Source organism: Varanus komodoensis, unplaced genomic scaffold (genome assembly GCF_004798865.1).
Source record: "Varanus komodoensis strain SLA01 unplaced genomic scaffold, ASM479886v1 scaffold71, whole genome shotgun sequence".
In the NCBI taxonomy this organism is placed as follows: Eukaryota; Metazoa; Chordata; class Lepidosauria; order Squamata; family Varanidae; genus Varanus; species Varanus komodoensis.
In genome coordinates this window covers 663,100-679,373 of record NW_025336360.1, presented here as the reverse complement: position 1 = coordinate 679,373, position 16,274 = coordinate 663,100, and the positions used below count along the sequence as shown (strand labels likewise).

At 47.7% G+C, this 16,274-nt stretch overlaps 1 protein-coding gene across 1 annotated transcript; it reads right to left on the bottom strand.

Moving 5' to 3' along the window:
• Positions 1-9,127: 9,127 nt before the first annotated feature.
• On the bottom strand, positions 9,128-15,931 carry LOC123034711 (arylacetamide deacetylase-like 4). Its single transcript, XM_044452298.1, has 4 exons — positions 15,755-15,931; positions 14,271-14,487; positions 10,912-10,975; positions 9,128-9,908 (listed from the first exon to the last, which is right to left on the bottom strand). The coding sequence occupies exons 1-4, from the start codon at positions 15,929-15,931 to the stop codon at positions 9,128-9,130; spliced, it is 1,239 nt and encodes a 412-aa protein (XP_044308233.1).
• Between the last annotated feature and the right edge of the window lie 343 nt (positions 15,932-16,274).

Genomic DNA, 16,274 nt, shown 5'->3' with positions numbered 1-16,274 from the left:
CGGGGCGGCTCACAAATATATCAATTAAAATATTATACAATAAAAATATAAAACAAGTTAATAATATAAAATAAGTCACCCTGGCCAAAGAGTAAAATAAATAATCTTTTACATTGTTATTTATTTTATATTGTTAATTTTATATTGTTATTTTTGTATTTTATTGTATTTTATTGTGTTGTAAGCTGCCCCGAGGCTTCGGCAAGGGGCGGCATAGAAATGTTTTAATTAATAAATAAATAAATAAATATTAACAGTTAAAATGACGTTTGAATAAAAAGGTCTTTGCCTGGCGTGGAAAAACAAATAACGATGGTGCCAGGCGGACCTCTCTGGGGAGCGCATTCCATAGATTGGGCGCCACCGCAGAGAAAGCCCTCCTCCGAGTACCTACCCTCCTAATTTCCTTCACGGAGGGTTCCCGGAGAAGGGCCTCTCCCGCAGATCTCAGGGGGCGGGCAGGCATATATGGACATAAGTGCTCCTTCAGGTAACCAAGACCCAAGCCGTTTAGGGCTTTATAGGTAATCACCAACACCTTGAATTAGGCCCGGACTTCAATGGGAAGCCAGTGAAGCTGACGGAGGACTGGAGTCATGTGAACATAATGCCCAGTCCCCGTCAGCAGCCTGGCAGCTCTATTTTGAACCAACTGAAGTATCCGGACCGTCTTCAAGGGTAGCCCCACGTAGAGTGCATTACAGAAGTCAAGGCGGGAAGTCACCAGCACGTGTGTCACCGTCACCAGGCAGTCGTACTCCAGGTAGGGGCGCAGCTGATGAATCAGCCGAAGCTGAAGGAAAGCGCTCCTCGCCACTGCTGTCACCTGAGCTTCCAATGAAAGCTCTGGGTCGAGGAGCACTCCCAAGCTGCAGACCTTGTCCCTAAGAGGGATTGCAACCCCATTCAGGACTAGGTTCAATTCACCCTCACCAAAGCCCGATCCGCCAACCAACAGGACCTCCGTCTTGTCTGGATTGAGCTTCAGTTCATTGGCCCTCATCCAGCCCATTACCTCAGCCAGGCACCGGTTCAGCACAGCCACTGCCTCACCTGGATTGGGGGAAACGAGAGGTAGAGCTGGGTATCATCAGCGTACTGATGATTCCGCAGCCCACACCTCCTGATGACCTCTCCCAGTGGTTTCATGTAGGTGTTGAACAGCAAAGGGGACAAAATGGACCCCTGCGGTACTCCATGGCATAGCTGCCATGGCGCAGAGCCATAGTCCCCCAGCACCACCTTCTGGAATCGGCCATTGAGATAGGAGTGGAACCACTGCAAAGCAGTGCCTCCAACCCCCAATCCTGCTAGCCTATCCAGAAGGATACCATGGTTGATGGTATCGAAAGCCACTGAGAGGTCCAGAAGAACCAAGAGGGACGCACTCCCCCTGTCCTTCTCCCTGAACAGGTCATCGTGCAGGGCAACCAAGGCAGATTCAGTGCCGTACCCGGGTCTGAAGCCGGACTGAAATGGGTCCAGATAATTGTTAAAATATATGATCTGGCCAGGGCAACTTCTTCCTTCTCTTTTCTCCTCCTATATTCTTTATTTACTTATTTTATACTGTTAATTTAAATTTTATATTATTATGTTTGTATCTCAGTGTATTTTTTTTGTATTTTTGTATTTAGTGGTAATTTATTATGTTCTATTGTATTTCAATGTATTTTATTGTGTTGTAAGCCGCCCCGAGGCTTCGGCAAGGGGCGGCATAGAAATGTTTAATCATCATCAGCAACAGCATCAGCATCAGCATCAGCATCATCAGTTTCATCCAAGAGAGCTTGGAGTTGTCCCACCACCACCTGCTCCAACACCTTGCCCAGAAACGGGATGTTGGCCGCTGGTCTATAATTAGTGGCCATCTCTGGATCCAGTGACGCCTTCTTCAGGACCGGTCGGACTACCGCCTCCTTTAAAGGGGCAGGTACCCGACCCTCCCTCAGAGAGGCATTAACCACTTCCAAGATCCAGATGCCAATCCCGTGCTTGGAATTATTTATTAACCAAGACGGGCAAGGGTCCAATAGGCAAGTGGTGGGACATACTTGTCCAAGCACCTTGTCCACATCATCAGGCCGCAATAACTGAAATTCATCCATTAATTTTGGACCAGACGGTGACATTGGTATCTCCCCAGAAGCCTCTGAGTCACTAGTAGAGTCTAGCTTGTGACGAATCTGAGCGATTTTCTCCCTGAAATGCTTGGCAAAGTCGTCACAGCAGGCCTTCGAGGGTGGAACCAGATCTTTCTTAGGGCCAGGATGAACCAGGCCTTGCACCATTCAAAAAAGCTCCACCGGATGGTATTTTGAGGAGGCAATGGGAACGGAAAAGAAATTCTTTTTTGCCGCCCTCAGCATAGGCCCGATAATGGGCTCTCAAGTGTATTCGGTCAGATTCATGCCGTGATTTCCTCCACCTACGCTCTAGCCGTCTCCCAGCCTGCTTCATCGCCTGCAATTCAGGTGTATACCAAGGGGAAGAGTGGGCTCTGCCTGGCAGGAGAGGACGCTTAGGAGTGATCGTGTCAACAGCTCTGGTCATCTCCCCATTCCACAGTTTGACCAGAGCCTTGACAGGAGCACCATTCTTGTCAGCCGGAAACTCCCCCAGGGCCTTCAGGAATCCATCCGGATCCTTCTGGCTCCGGGAGCGGGCCCATACAATCGGGTCCACACTCTTATAGAGGGAGAGGCCGCTCTCGAGCACAAACCTCACCAGGAAGTGATCTGACCATGACAGGGCTGTCAGACATAAATTCCTCACCCTCAGACCACCCTCTTCCTGCCCTGTCGAGAAAACCAGGTCCAGAGTGTGTCCACGGTCATGGGTCGGGCCGGTGACATGTTGAGACAGCCCCATGGCCATCATGGAGGCCATGAAGTCCTGAGCCACCCCAGTCAGACCAGTCTCGGCATGGAGATTGAAGTCCCCCAGGACCAACATCCTGGGGGTCCTCAACACCAGGTCCGAGACGATCTCCGTCAGCTCAGGCAGGGAGACTGTTGGGCAGAAGGGTGCACGGTACACCAACAGAATCCCCAATCTGTCTCGGTCGCCCAACACCAAGTAGAGGCACTCTAGCCCTGGCCTTGAAGGGACTGGAAGTCCCTTGAGGGAGATGGAGGCTCGGTAAACCAAAGTGACCCCCTCCCCTCTGGGCATGAACAGTGCTGAACCAGATACCCGGGCGGGCACATTTGAGAGAGGGCGACATCGCCCCCCTCTCCCGCCCAGGTCTCCGTTATGCAAGCCAGGTCGGCCCCCTCATCCACAATCAAGTCATGGATGAGGGAAGATTTATTGTGGACTGACCTGGCATTGAGCAGCAGCACCGTCAGGCCCGAGGGGTGGTTGACAAGACTACCTGGAACCCTCTGGCTGGGGGCAAAACCAGAAGGAGGGACAGGTGTCAGCCATCTGTCCCTCCTTCTTCTATGCGGACAAGATGAAACAAGATGAAACAAGACCCATGTAAGCTTCCACGAGAGGTCGTTGAGGCCCCATCGGTGCGGGTGTTCAAGGAGAGGCTGGACATGCACATGGTGGGCATGTCATGAGCGGAGCCGGCTGGAGACGGGGGTCAGACTAGATGGCCCGGGAGACCCCTTCTGACTCGCTCTGTTTTCTATGTTTCTATGTTTCTAAGTTGTTAGAGGGGTCCCATCTGGGTGGCCAAATTTGTTAGGGACAAAATAAGTCCCTCTTGTTTGTTGTCTGACTGTGGAAGCGACAGGCAACATCAGCAAGTAATTTTATATAAAAAGGACTCTTTATATAACTTTAAAAGGACTCTTCTTACAATGGAGAATGCACCTGCCTCCAGCCAAGGCCAGCTGCCATCACTGTGCTCGGCCACTTCGTACACTTAGCTTTTTGCAATGATTGGCAACAGGAAAATCAGAGCAGAAAGCACTCAGTTATTTTGTACCATGGTTATCATGAATTACAATTCTTTTGAGGATCTTGGATGTTGAAACATTTCCCTTCAGACTTATCTAAACAAATTCTGACCATCTTGACAAAGGTTTATTCTATATTTTCAACCCTTTTGAGTCTCTGATAGAACACTAAATGCCTGACCCCTCTTGTTTGGTAATTCCAAAGATTTCATTTTCTTTGGCTGGAGAAAGAGCTGCCCCATTAAAAGGTCTCTGTGTTCTTGCCTGTGAGTTCTATAGCAGCAAGAGCAGTGATGAGTCCAAAAGAGAGGGGCAGAGGGAAAATTTTAGTTTGCATTCAGTGGCCAGACATTTCTCCCCCCATTCTGGGAGAAGCCTTTTCAGTTTATATTGTTCTGCTGCCTGTCAAGTTTTGCTAAAAGACCTGTTCTCTGAAGGTTACATTCAGAGTTTGATAAAGAGAAGAAAAGAGGGAAGGGACCGGCTTATGACATCCACCCTGGAGTTAGTGGGAGGCAAATTGAAGGGTGTACAAATTGGTGGGCAGGCTACCTGCACAACCCTTGCGAAAATATGGGTGCCTTCCTTCCACGCCCTGGAGAACACCCATGTCCTCACTCCCACAGTGCCTCTGACCCATAAATAGGGCAGAGAATAGGGCGGAGGGGCTGTTTGATCCCTGTGGGAAGTGGAGGAAGAGGAAATTAACCGACAGGGTTGCTTGTGAAGGACAACCATGTTTGTGGGGAAAACTTTGTGACCAATGCACCTTTTTTTAGATATGTTGACAACTGCAGGTATAGAGAGCTTGCATAAGGAGAAGTTGGGGGATTTTGGAGTTTCCTTGAATTAACAAAATGCCAGCAATACAGGCAGCAGAAGGGAGACCCTTAGATTTCGGGTGAGGGGCTTCAAAGGACCTTGACCACTGTATCTACTGCAACTTCTTTAAGGCTAGGCTCAGACCACAAAGTAAGCCATGGCGGTTTTACCATCGTACGTCTCTGTTGTCCAAGCCCAGTCATGGTATTTCAGCAAGGTAAATTTGGTCTTTAGAGGCCATGATAAGAAACCATGGTTTGTTGAATGGTTCCTCCATGCCACTATGGTTTGTCATATTGTCTGACCTCAGGACTATGGTTTCTGTGGTCCTAGTATGTGAGTTTCTTGGAAAGAGAGGAAAATGCAGACGCCACTCTAGCTATCCAGCCTCTATGCGGGAACCAAGGAGAAAAAGGTAGGGGGCATAGGCAAGAAGCAATGCACCTTGGGATTGAATTTCAAGCTAATAGGACTGATCAGGGAGGATGGAAACCATGATAACACATAAAGTGTTATGTAAGCCTATAAATGCATATATAAATAAATAAAGTCACCTGATCTTCTTTCAGGTAGATCCTGGTTTAAAAATGGAAACCATGAAGGGTTGCATGCTCTGTTTATGTTAATATCCTGAGACGTTCTGAAGGGGACGGGATAGAAAAGCTTTTAATTAATAAATAAAAATAATGTGGGTAATCTGTAGATGATAAGGATTTGAAAAGCAGGATAAGCAAGCAAACAAATGGATAAAAATATCCACTTATATAAGCACGTTCCACCAAGTTGCTAACAAAAAACCAAATTTCAGTTTATAAAGGGGAATTTCTTGAAGTATCAGTGTATGATCTACTGCAAAAACCTGTGTAGCAAAAACCCACAGAGGACACAAAGCTTTGAACGTAGTATGGTCAGACCCCGGGTTACACAAGAGTTCTGTTCCTGAGAAAACAGAAATTCGTCTTTAAGTAAAATTTGTATTGGATCACATGTAGTTGGCTCTTCACACTTGCAGGGATTAGGTGTGCAGGACCCCCATAAAAGTGGAAAAGGCACAAATACCTCTGTTCTGCCCACTCCTGCCCAAATTCACCAACTCCTTCTCTTTGCAGCAAGGAAATGCTGGAGGGATTTACCTCTCTGGATGGGTGGAGCAAAAGGACATGCTGTGGAGGCCTCCCTCTCTCCCCTTTTGCTTCATCTCTCTGTGGTGATGCTTTGGAGGCCCTCCCTCTCTCCCCATTCACTTCCTCTCTCTGTGGTGCTGGCCATTTTCTGCAGTAATTTTTTACAATTAATGGGCTTTATGGCAATTCATTTGCAAGAACAGGTTGTTTGCAACATGGACATTCAGAACTAGGGAACTGCCTATATCCTTTCTATGTAGCTATTTCTTTATCCACCTCCCCACTCCTGCCCTTTAGGGAGCAATCCTATGGCCCCTAGGTAACACTGCGGGGGGCACAGGATAATTTGGATTTCCGGATCCAATGACAGAGGCAGGTCTCCTGACCTCTGAAGTGAGGATGCTTGTGCTGACTCTTCTACCCACCCCTCATCCTGTGGGGAGCTACCTCTGCATGGACAGGAAACTGAGCAGAGAGGGGAGGGGAGGGGAGGGGAGGGGACACTGGGGGTTCAATGAGGGAAGGAGACCAGCTCTGCAGAGACAGAAAGCATCCTGCCTGTGCCCCATCCACCTTCCCTCCCCCTCCAAAGCACTTCTCAAGGTGCTGTGCAGTTAGATTGCAGCCAAGAAAAAACAGGGAGGTGGGGGTCACTTCCGCCAGCTCTCCTTTTCTGTGCTTGGTGCATAGAAGCCTCCACATTGGGGAGATTGTGAGCATCAAGGGTGAAATGAAGATTATCGTGCCCATGGAGATTGTACTGATAGTCATGACACCTTTACTCCTCAAGTCATGGAAAAGGAAGGGGGAAACATAAGGCGGAGTACAAGGCCCATGGGAACAGGAAGACTCCTTTCCTGCATTGTATTGGAGAATAGAGGAAAGATGCAAGAATCGCGAAAAAGGTGGACCATTGCTCTCCTACGCAGTCATTTGGGTTCTGATAACAACTCAGTTTCAGTAAACATGATAACTATCAGTAGGAATGCAAATTACCAGAAATACCGCTTCTACCTTTAATACCAACTTGATTTGCATCTTTTCGTAGCAAATTAATCTGGAAAAGCTTTTCCTAAGGTTCTCGAGGATGCAAAACGTAAAGCAGGGTGCCCACCAGGTGGTGCAGACTCTAATTTCCATTTGACCCTGGCTTTGGCCATGCTGGCCATGGCTGATGGAAGTTGTCACCCAAAATATCTGGGAGACACCAGGGTGGAGAGGACTGGTGTAAGGAGAAGACTGGTTAGATGGCCCACTCTGCCGTACAATGGATATTTTCTATGAAACGAGACTCATCTATCAGGAGGCTAAAACAGTTCCGAGAAATGTAGATTGTGGTTGGCAATATGGGAGGCAAAATAGCTTAAAGTGCCTCCAGCTTGGAAATTCCATTTTTCTACACTATCATAGTTTCTATCCTCCCCACTCAGTCCTTCCACTGTTGGTATGTATTCCATCGGCCTGAAATTCAGTCCCAAGGTGCATTGCTCTCAGCTTATGTTCCCTGCTTCTTCTTCATTGGGCCACACATAGAGGTTGGATGGCTGTGTTTGCCACTTTTTCCAGGGGACACTTTGCTAGCTGTATGTCAGGACCATGGAAACATGATCTTGGTTCAGACAGTGCAGCAAGCCATGGTGGCATGGCGAAACCATTGAACAAACCATTGCTTCTTATCATGGCTCCGAAAGACCAAATTCGCCATGGTGAAGTTTCACAACGGGGTTCAGACACCACGACAGAGCAACAATGGTAAGAACCACCATGGCTTGCCCTGCTGTCTGAATACATATCAAGTCTGGGGAAATGTTAGTAACCAGAAAAAAAACCTCTATTGTAACCTATGAATTTCCCGTGGTATCTAGGGAAAATATGAGAAAATGGTTGTGTGCTTTAACCAGAGAGGGGAAAAAAAATCAAACTAAGAAGCATCATGCAGGAATCCCTGGAGTTTCCACACCTGCTCAACCACCTTGCATGGACACAGTATCCCTGATTCCCAGGAAAGGAATATCAATTCCCCCTTCTTTCATTCTTCAATATGGACAAGACAGTGAAATCTGGATAATAGTTTATTAATCTATCATTGCTTTCTGTGATCAAGTACAAAGAAAGGGAAACGGATAAAATCTTAAGACCGCCCCCCCAACTGGAGTATGACCTGCTTTCTCAGCCTGGTCCTGCTGGATACTGGAGATCAGGGCCATCTCTCTTCCTGAGGACTCTCATGTCCAATGGGCATGACCACCCAGACTAGGACTGGAAACCATCATCCCTGAATTCTACTCTATGTGGTGAACTTCCAACCTGTGGGTTGTGGTCCCGGTTGGTCAGTCAGGAAGCCAGTAACAAGTAGGATCAGGCTGGAGTTGCAGGATTCTGAAGAGCTCCAAGTGGAGCACTTGCTTCGACACAGCCCAAACCTGTTTTGTCCTATCCCTCTGAGGGTCCACCCTTCCTGAATAGTAGCAAGCAGAAGAATCAGTCCTATAGCCTGAAGCTTCCTGCTTGCTCACCTGTCAATTGACTCCCACCTTGTGTAATGTCTGTGCTGATTAGTAAGCCCTGGGAAGCAGGGGACTCTTGATTTAAGGGGAATCTCCTGGTGGGATCTCTCAGGGGGTACCACTGGAGGTCCAATTCTTGAGAAGGAGGCTGTTGCTCCGCAGCAGCCTCAGATCCTCAAGCTCAGCATCATGGCCTACATCTGATTTTAGACCCTTCGGTGCACACACTGCCTGTTTGCTTGATCTACTGAATAAGCCTGAATTGCTGTCGCACCAAGAATTCCCCCAACATTGACTTGCACTTCATCCATCACAATGGGCTGCAGCCACTGCTAGTCTTGACTGAAAGCAATCAGACTGAAGTAAGAGTACTACTGGGTGCAACCCAATGCGCTTCATTACTGCAGGCTTTCAAGAAGGCCTTGAAAATGTCTTGCTTTGCTCCGGCTTTTTCTTAATGCGGTTGCTTTTGTTACTGTTTTCTTATTTCAGGCTTTGTTCTTGGTTTTACCGGTTTTCACTGTGCTTCCACCAGTCTCAATATCATGCCAATTGTCTGTTTGATTTTATGTGTATGCCACGACCTAAAAGTTGGCTAAGAAATACTTTAAATAAATTAAATAAATAATATCTCTCCCTGCTTACCATATTGCTAATCAGTATTGCAAAAAGAAGGAGAAGGAAACAACTACATTCCTAAGGAATACAAGAAGAATTCCTTCCTCTTCTATGGAATGCATCCCTACATAGACCAATTATGGGTTTATAAACTGTTGATGTAATTGACTATACTGTCCATTCCCCTTTGGGCAAATGGAAAATTGAGAAACCAGCGTTTGAAAAGGAGAAGCACCCCATGGAATCCATCCTGGAGGTGGCACCAGGAGACCTGGACACCGTTGTCCTCCAAACGTTTTTTGTACAAAAGGCCATCATCTCTTAGTACATCAAATTCACAGGTCAAAATGAAAGTGTCCGGCAACTGCTGAATGATGGCATCTTCCACTAAAAGTGGGGACAAGGCTGGTTCCGTTATAACTTTCATCAAACTGTAGATATTGTCAAAAGCGTAAGATGGCGGCTGAAATTCTGTGTAGCTGCCTCTCATTTTTACTCTCTGGGGAATATGTTCAGGATTTAGCCATTTCTTGAACATCTCTTTCCTGTCTTCGGGGATGTGGGTTTCCTCGACGACAAATTCCAGCACGGACTTGTTCTTGGTGATGTACAGTAATATAAAATATAGGAAAAGGGTCTGGGACACAATAGGAACCAATCGGTTTTGCTGGTAAGATAGCAAATTGAAATCCAGACCCTGGAGGAAAGGACCAACAAGGACCTGTGCACGAAGTTTGGGGAAGTCTGTCCTCTTCACGAGGTCTTGGGTAACAAAGGCACAAAGTGTTCCTCCTATGCTATCCCCACAAATAACAATTTGATCAGGATTAACCCCATATTCCTCTGTACTCTTCATAAAGACTTCTGTAGCAACAAGGCAGTCCCTGAACTGGGTAGGATATCGGTATTCAGGAGCCAGGTGGTATCTGTGGAGAGAAAAAGCATGCAGCTTGTTTAAATCCCAGACTGGTGAAACCAAGCAGCATTTGAAGGAATCCTGGGTCATCTGAGGTTAAACTCCCATCCTTTTGCTGGGCTGTAGAGCCCAGTGCAAAACAAGAGAATGAAACCCATACTTCACAAGCCAAAGCACACCTCAGCTCAGTTCTCAGCTTAAAGTAGGAGGCAGAGATTTGGAAGGGCAGAGGTGAAGGACACGAGGAAGATCCTCAGTGCAAGAGCATGGTTGTCCTCCTGATCACGATGCATGGGTGTGAAAGCTGATAGAAGGCAAAATTATGCATGGGAAAAGGGACGCTGGAGGACAGCTTTAATGAATACCCTGCAGTAATGGGGAGAGGAAGAAGTGGATCTCTGAGCAAATTAAGCCGGAACTTGCCCTGGAAGCAAATTCTAAAGAAACTGAGGCTGTCGTATTTTTGGTCACATAAAAAGGCAAGACTCCCTGCAGAAGTCAATCCTACTGTTTGTTTGTTTGTTTGTTTGTTTAAAACTTTCATATGCCGTCACCACATGCCTCAGCATCTCGGGATGGCTCATAAATGTACAATTAAAAACAATAAAAAATCCATAAAATTATATAAAAACAAAAACAAAAAATAAAAAAAACAAAAAAGCAACTGTTAACGATAAAAATATTAATTTTTAAAATAGCAATTAAATAAAAAGGTTTTAACCTGGTGCCCAAAATATAGACTCGGCATATGTCTATATTTGTCCCAGCCACGAATCCAAACTGGAATTGGTATAAAAAAGCATTCACACAATATCTAGTGGGTGTTGTAAAGGTGGATGGGAAAGTAATTTCAGTTCATTTTTTACCCAATCCAGATATTCACCAATATTCCTCACCACCTTGTAGAGCAACAAAGGGTGCCAGCCAAAAAGTCTGTGTGCAGAATTTCAGCCTTGCCTTCAACAGAGCAGTAAAGAAGGAGTCCCAGTCAGAGCAATTTTGGGAATACTTACCCAACGGAAGCGACCACGGCATCACATTTCCAAGCTAAGTAACGGCACACGTTTTCATATGCATCTGTAAGATAAATGGTGCCCTTTGTATTACTATTCACATGCTAAGGGTTGGTGAGAGAGAGACTCATGATGGACAGGCTTCTATGGTCCAAGGGATTTCCACAGGGCATGAGAACCATTCGTATAGCGCAGCCACTAAAAAGGAAGCTCATCTTCAGCAGGAGTCAGGACAGGTACTGTATATTCTCGCCATGCTGGGAAAACCTATCAATGTGGGCAGTACAGAGAAGGCAAACCCACAAATTTCTCTTTCTCTAATGGCTGGTTAACACAGGTGTCCCTCTCTCTAGTGGACTTAGGAATTCAGCATGATAAATGGTAAACTTTACATCTAATCCTACCCTCTGTCACTACTTGCACTGGTCTGAAAGTGTTTCTTAACTTCTGCCGACTCAATGGGCCGCCAAAGAGAAACAGCTCTCCTAGCTACTTTTGGAGGTGGAATGGTGAAAATCCATGTAATTTTGGCATGGGGGGATTTGCTTAGAGAGAGGCAAGAATTGTGTTTGAGTTCCTTGTTGATAACAATTTGCCAGGCTCCTCCCATTGGGGACAGGAAGAAGTAGGGAGCGACGAAGGTGTGAATGTGATGTTTAGTGACACTGAAAAGTTTCTCCATCCAAATCCAGGACTTGGAGTGCTTAATATAAACACCTGGGTTGGATAGAAACATAGAAACATAGGAAAAGAGCGAGTCAGAAGGGGTCTCCCGGGCCATCTAGTCTGACCCCCGGCTCCAGCTGGCTCCGCTCACGACATGCCCACCATGTGCATGTCCAACCTATCCTTGAACACCCGCACCGATGGGGACTCAACGGCCTCTCGTGGAAGCCCATTCCACACCCTCAGGGTCCTGACTGTCAGGAAGTGCTTCCTGGCATCCAAATGGAACCTGGTTACCTGAGCTTTGCTCCATTGGAGTGCGTCTTGCCTTCTTCTGCAGGGGAGAACAGGTCTCTACCCACCTCCGTGTGACACGCCCTCACATACCTGTATGTTGCCAACAGATCCCCTCTGAGTTTCCTCTTCTCCTGGCTGAAGAGACCCAGTTCCCTCAGTCTCGCCTCATACCCCATCCCTTGCAAACCGGCCACCAACCTTGTGGCCCTACGCTGCACTGACTCCAACCTGGCTATATCCTTCCTGTAATGAGGGGCCCAAAACTGAGCACAATACTCCAGTTGCGGGCGCACCAGAGTCATGTAGAGTAGTAGCAACACCTCTCTCGATCTAGAAGCCACACTTCTGGCTATGCAACCAAGGGTGGCATTCGCCCTCTTGGCCACCGCATCACACTGCTGACTCATGTTTAGCTTGCAGTCAGCCCGCACCCCGAGGTCCCTTTCACAAGTGCTGCTCTCCAGCCACTTGTCCCCTGACCTGTACTTATGACACTCATTCCTATGCCCCAAGTGCAAGACCTTGCACTTATCCACATTGAATGCCATCCTATTGTCTCCTGCCCACTTCCATAGTCTGTCCAGATCCTTCTGGATCTGGAGTACCTGCTCCTCAGTTGTGGCCACTGCTCCAGTTTTAGTGTCGTCTGCAAATTTGATCAGCAGACTGTTCACCCCTCCTTCCATGTCGTTAATGAAAAGATTAAGCAGGATCGGCCCCAGGACAGAGCCCTGGGGGACTTCGCTTGTCACTGTGTATTCCACTACATTGGTGCTTGCATTATTTTGTAAACCTCTGCAGGGTATGTTCCAAAGTAGAATCATTATAAAAATATTGAACATGAACACAAATGGACGCTCTGATCATATTAAAACCAGTCTACATAAGTCAGACTTTGCCTCTTTGAGTCTGTCTAAGTATTAAAAGCATCAGAGGCATACCTCTGAATGGGTACTGGGGAATTGGTTCTCTGTCATGGCCCTACGTCTTAGCAACTCCTTCTCCGGTGAACTATTCATGATATTCTAATTGTGGGTGCTTGTGTTTCTGGTGATTTGTAATACCCAATTTGGACATAGGGTCTTCCACCAAATCAAATCATTTTACCACCCTGTGATGTAGAGAAAGGTGAGCTATAAAAACTTTAAATAAATAAAAATAAATAAAATAAGACTTGTATTCAAGACAGCCTGTTGCTCCATTTTCTCTCCCTGAATGCAGTGTTCCTTATGTTTGTGTTTGGTAATATGTTTCCCTGGTTGAGCAAGGGAATGAATCTTAACTCTGGGAACTAGCGCTAATCCAGGGTGAGGTTCCACGTGCGCTTAGTCACGGGCCCACCTTCCCAGCCGAGCTAGTCGTGTTAGGTCTACTGCTGCAGAAACAATGAAGAATCTGGGGTCCTCTTCAGGACGGATGGGTTTGTTCTGACACAAGTGTTCCTGGTCTATAGACCAGGGGACGTTGCAGGGCATTGTGGGATATGCAGCAGAGAGGACAGCTGGGGTTGATACCGGCACCGAGAAGCAGCTTCTCTGCTTGAACTAGCCGTTTCAAGGACGAGGTGCATTCTGCTTAGTCTCTTTTGAGAAGACCAAGCAGGACCAAGCTCACTTCTCCCCCACTTGCTTCACTCACCACGGCAGCCGCCGAGTGGCCACCGCAGCAAGGGATGGGGTGCGTTCTGCCACAATGAGCAGGAGACGTCCCGTCTTGCTGCGCCTTCTGTTGCTGACTGCGGCAGGTACTCCTCATACGTTGCCGCAAGCAATGGGGGGCCGTCTGTACCATCACACCACACGACCTCCTCCAGCCCCGAGGGGCTGGGGGAGGCAGCACACACTGGCAAGGAAGCCAATGGCAAGGACCCAAAGTGGTGGTCATAGGAGCTGCTTAGCCAGTGCAGCAAGACTTTCTGCCCCTCTGGCCAAGCAGCTCAGGGCTTCTCCTGGGCTTGTTGTTCTGCCTACATTAGAATAACACGCCAAGTCTCAGGTTGGCTATAAAGACCCACAGCAAGCCATGGGTTGTTCAACTGGCTTTGTAGACACAAAGAACCCATCCTGCCGTAGGCACTGGGTTTAGCAGCATGCTAGACTGTTTGCTTAGGATGGCAACATAGCAGGATTTTGCTGAAATATCTAAGGTCTAACTGGATATGTAATGACTGGGAACCAGCATCCGGAGGGCCAGGTGAAGAGCAGCAAAGCCTGCCCATTCTTGTGCTGATCCCCTACGTCACTTCCGGCCCTGATTTTGCCCACTTTGGGGTTGTGTGTTCACTTACTACTGGCACGTGTCACTCCAAACATCAGCCTCGAGAGACATAAAGGTTTCTTTGTCCTTTCTATGTACCACGATCTTCATTTCACTTTAGAATGACTGTGCGTCCTTACCGATACTTCCAAATATGCCAGATCCTCCATGAATGAACAGGATTCCTTTCCTTTTCCCGGGACAGGGTACTCGGGGTTGATAGAGCCTCACAGGTACATTTTCAAAGAATGTGTTCTTGATGGAGAGCCTTGACTCTTTCTCTGGAGGTAGACCATCCACGACAATCCTCAGAAACACAAATTGACTACAAAGACCCATTTTCCATAAAATATAATCCTGTTTGAGTTGGTGGAAGGAAACAAGGTCAAAAGTCAGTTGTGCAGTTTATACAAAAGTTGCGGTGTAGAGATGATATTCTAACTTGATGTTCTAACATGGTCCCCAAACTCCAGTCCCCAAGCATCGCTGAGCTACACCATGCAACCTTCCTGACCTTTGGCCACATTTTCTCAGGACAGAGGGGACTTGGTGACATCAGTGTGGGCTTTGCTCAGACCACAGTGTGCCCCTGGAGTCTTTCCTAACATGGGCTAGGATTTGCTTGGAGGGAAGAGCCTGAGAACCTTGGAAAATGAAGTGATAGGAAAAATGAATTATGAAACGAATAATACGCAATAGGAAATGAATTACCAGATCAATCCCTGGGCTGTCACTGTAAACTGCGGAGGAAGACGCGAATATTTAGTCTGCAGAGCTCTCCTTATCCTGCTATCTTATATCCACCCCAGGGCCTCAACCCACAGCATACTTACGCACTGTGCAAACCTGCCCGACCAGATCCGGTGGGAGGAGAAGGCAAGCAAGCAAAAGCACAAGCCGGTTCCCTGTTAGCCGGTTCCCTGCTGGTGGGCTGCACTGGCAGGAGGGCTCGTGCTGCAGCCCCATGAAGGTAGACTCAGAGGTGAGTCCCCTGGAGCAAGTGAGGAGGGGTCGCAGCCTGACTCCCCTTTTGCGTATGATCCCTGAGCATACCGACTCGTTTTGTTGCATTCAGCAGCTGCAAAAGAGGTCACTGCAGCCTGTGAAGCATCGGCCGTAGGGAGGGAGAGCAGCACTCTTTCTTGTCCTTCTGCACTCCTGACCTACGTCACGCCTCCAGAGCTGCTACCTCCGGGACAAGGGGTTCGGCTTGTTCTCATCAGTATGAAGAGGGGTTTTTCTTCAGAAGCAACTATCTTGCTTTTTTGCAAGGACAGAAAAGCTCCTTCCCTGCCCCTCCGGTTCGTAGGTTCCTTGGGTGTTTTAGGCAAAGCAATGCAGGTTAATGCCATTACTCCATCGATCCATCCAGCCCGGCTATCAGAGAACTGGGCTTCGTTCGCCGTCGCTTTACCCCTCCGAGTGCAGCGAATGCAGATGGCTGAGCCATTGCCTGGGGCGCCGAGCAGACGGTGGCGGATTCTGGTGCCTGCACGCATGTTGCTTCTGGGCTCTGGACTCATTTTCAGTGCACAGCACACAAACACACGCCCTTTCCTAGTCATTCATTTCCCCAAACCTCCCTTCAGAACTCGTGTACAGCCAGCTCTTAAGGATTACTCACCACACCGAAAGACATGGTCATGAAAATGTGCAGGGCTCTGATCTTTAGAGGCTGGCAAATCCCCGAAGGCATTTCTGTTGAGGCGAAGTGGTAATAAACGGCCCATGCTAGCAGCAGGCAAAGACTGGTGACCAGGAGTCCTACAGCCTGGGACAGCAGGGCCAGGAAGAGCACCATCCGGGCTGGGTGAGGTGCCACTTCGCTCCCGCACACTGAGGAATGTTTCTACCATGGATAAGTATATGAGGTATGAGTGCTTCCCACTGTGTAGGCGGAGGCGATTAGAAGCAGCTGCTTGCAGGAACCAGCCCAGAGCATTCGGCTCTTTTGCGGCTGCTTCCCCGGCTGAAAAGTCACACTCCTCCAATGCACACCTTTCATGCTGCTGCTTTGATGCCTTTCCCCCTTGCAGGAAGAGTGGGTCCTTGATTAACATCTGTGGGAAGGGAGAGTCCTCTGACAATTAGGAACCCCACTTCTTGTTCTGGGGTATCATTATTTATTCACTTAATACATGTTC